The following is a 2,500-nucleotide window of genomic DNA, read 5'->3' on the forward strand; positions in this document are numbered from 1 at the left end:
ATTATTATTATTATTATTATTATTATTATTATTATTATTATTATTATTATTATTATTATTACCTTGGCTACACACATATATAAACTATCTATTGAATAAAAGTGAACCTCATAAGATTATTTTCATCTCCCCACAGGAAATAATGTTAGCCATCACAGCCGAGTACACTGATTGGTCGAGATCCCTCCATCAACCAATCAGCATCAGGGACTCAACCGGCCAAGGCCTTCACGATGCAAATATTGTCTCGCCGATGATAGATCTTACCAAGAAGCTCTACACGACTTCCCGATCATCTTATCTCTACGTCTTGGAGGAAGAAGATTCAGATGTACGTCGATATGGATAGATTAGATATATGGTATATTTCATAAATGAGAATCTTTAATAATCTACAGAAACTTATTGAATACCATCCATAGATTAGAGATGTATGTATCTAAATCTTGCAAATTAAATTTATGAAAATATAAAATAATAAATACCGATAAAAGAATCATGATATAAATAGAATTTTATACACCCTTTTCATTTAAATCATTATTATTCAATTCAGTAATTACTACAATAAAACTTTAAATTTAATTTGATTATCTTTCCCAAAGTCTGGAAAGGAGAGTCTTCTCCTGAAGGATCTGGCGTACGTCTTTGGTGGTCCTCTGGGCGCTCTTGGACCTTTGGCCTCAAGTTACAACTTCACTAAGATGGATGTCACACTCAGCAAATCCTTCATATCAATGTGGAGTAATTTCATCAAATTAGGGTGAGGAGATTCAGTTGATTTTGATATTGATTCATGTTTTATTGTTAAGTTCTTTAAACAGTAGTTCACGTAATTATAATGTACAATGTTATAAATATATGTAATTTTAAATGGAAAGTAAATCATTTAATGCTTAATAACATATTCATTATCTTAATATGAATAGGTAGAATATTTCACTTCATTGCATCCTAATAATTATATTACGTTTATTCAGTTTTTAGAATTAAATCTAAACACTGATTTACAAACATAATAGCTTTTAAAAAGTAACTATAAGTTATTTAGTGTCTGCAATAACATTTACACACAAATTTATAGATTGATATATATGTGGCCGCGGTGGCATAACAACAATTAGAAAAGTGCCACTGTATCCCTGCGTGCCGTAAGGGGCGACTAAAAGGGATGGGACAAGTGTGCTCGGAACCCCCTCTCCTGTATTATATACACCTGTGAGACATCAAAGAGGTGGAGCTGGAATTTTGCGGTGTCTGAATGTGCGTGGATGTAGAATGATAGAGAGTAAAAGATGCAAGATTGGAGGTATGTTTAGGAAGAGACGGATGGATATATTGGCTTAGTGTGAGACAAAGATAAAAGGGAAGGGTGAAGTGATGTTTGGTGAAGTGACTGGTAGAGTGTCTTGGATTTAAAGGGGAAGAGCAAGAGAGGGTGTGGCTTTATTGCTGAGTGATTGGATGGCAGGTGAAGTAGTGGAATGGAAGGAGATATCCTCTAGGTTAATGTGGGTAAGGGTTAGGTTAGTAGGGAATGTTTGGCTTTTGTTAGTGCATATGAGCCAGGTTATGAGAAAAGTGAAGAAGAACGGAAAGAGTTGTGGAATGAATTAACTAGGTATGTAGAAAGACTCAGTATAAGGAATTATGCAGTTATCATTGGGGACTTAAATGCTAGAGTGGGCGCTGAATAGGTACAAGGTGTCATTGGGAAGTTTGACGTACCAGGTGAAAATGAGAGTGGTGAGAGACTGGTAGATATGTGAGTTGAGCAAGAGATGGTGATAAGTTCTATCTATTTCTAAAAGATAGATAAAAACGAGTATACATGGGTAAGAGTGGCAAATGGAAGAGTGGTAGATAGGGCTTTAATGGATTATGTGTTGATAACTAAAAGAATGTTTGGAAGATTGAAAGACGTGCACATGTTTAAGGGTATGGCTAACGGTATATCTGATCATCTTTTGGTGGAAGGAAAATTAATTGTATCAAAAGAGTAGGGGAATAGAGTGGGGGATGTAAAAGTAAGTTAGTGAGAGTTGACAAGTTAATAAAACCGGAGGTAAAAAGTGAATATCAAGAAAGGTTGAAAATGACATAAGACTGAGTGAAAGTAAGAGAAACTGGTACTTTAGAGGAGGAGTGGAAGTTAGTGTAAGAAAATTTTGTTGGTAATGCATGTGATATGTGTGGCTAGAAGTTTGTTGGAGGCAGCATGAGAAAGGGTAGTGAATAGTGGAATGAAGAAGTGAAGATAAAAGGCGAAGAGAAGAAGAGGGCATTTGAAGAATGGCTGCAGAATAATAGTATAGAGAAGTATGAAAGATATAGAGAGAAAAGTGTGGAAGTAAAGTGCAAGGTAACTAAGGCAAAGAGGGTGGCTGACCTGAGGTAGGGTCAGGGACTGGGTAGATCATATGAGGAGAATAAGAAGTAGTTTTGGAAAGAAGCGAAGAGAGTAAGGATGGCTGATTCGAGAATTGAAGAGATAGTGATC

At 35.7% G+C, this 2,500-nt stretch overlaps 1 protein-coding gene across 1 annotated transcript in view; it reads left to right on the top strand.

Moving 5' to 3' along the window:
* LOC137626947 (neuroligin-4, X-linked-like) overlaps positions 1-2,500 on the top strand; it is a 12,288-nt gene that overhangs the window by 5,727 nt on the left and 4,061 nt on the right. Inside the window, exons 6-7 of the mRNA XM_068357932.1 lie at positions 137-331; positions 606-763. Of these exons, the coding sequence (XP_068214033.1) occupies positions 137-331; positions 606-763 (353 nt within the window). The remainder of the gene's footprint in view (positions 1-136; positions 332-605; positions 764-2,500) is intronic.

The sequence above is a fragment of the Palaemon carinicauda genome, chromosome 34, assembly GCF_036898095.1.
Source record: "Palaemon carinicauda isolate YSFRI2023 chromosome 34, ASM3689809v2, whole genome shotgun sequence".
NCBI classification, from domain to species: domain Eukaryota; kingdom Metazoa; phylum Arthropoda; class Malacostraca; order Decapoda; family Palaemonidae; genus Palaemon; species Palaemon carinicauda.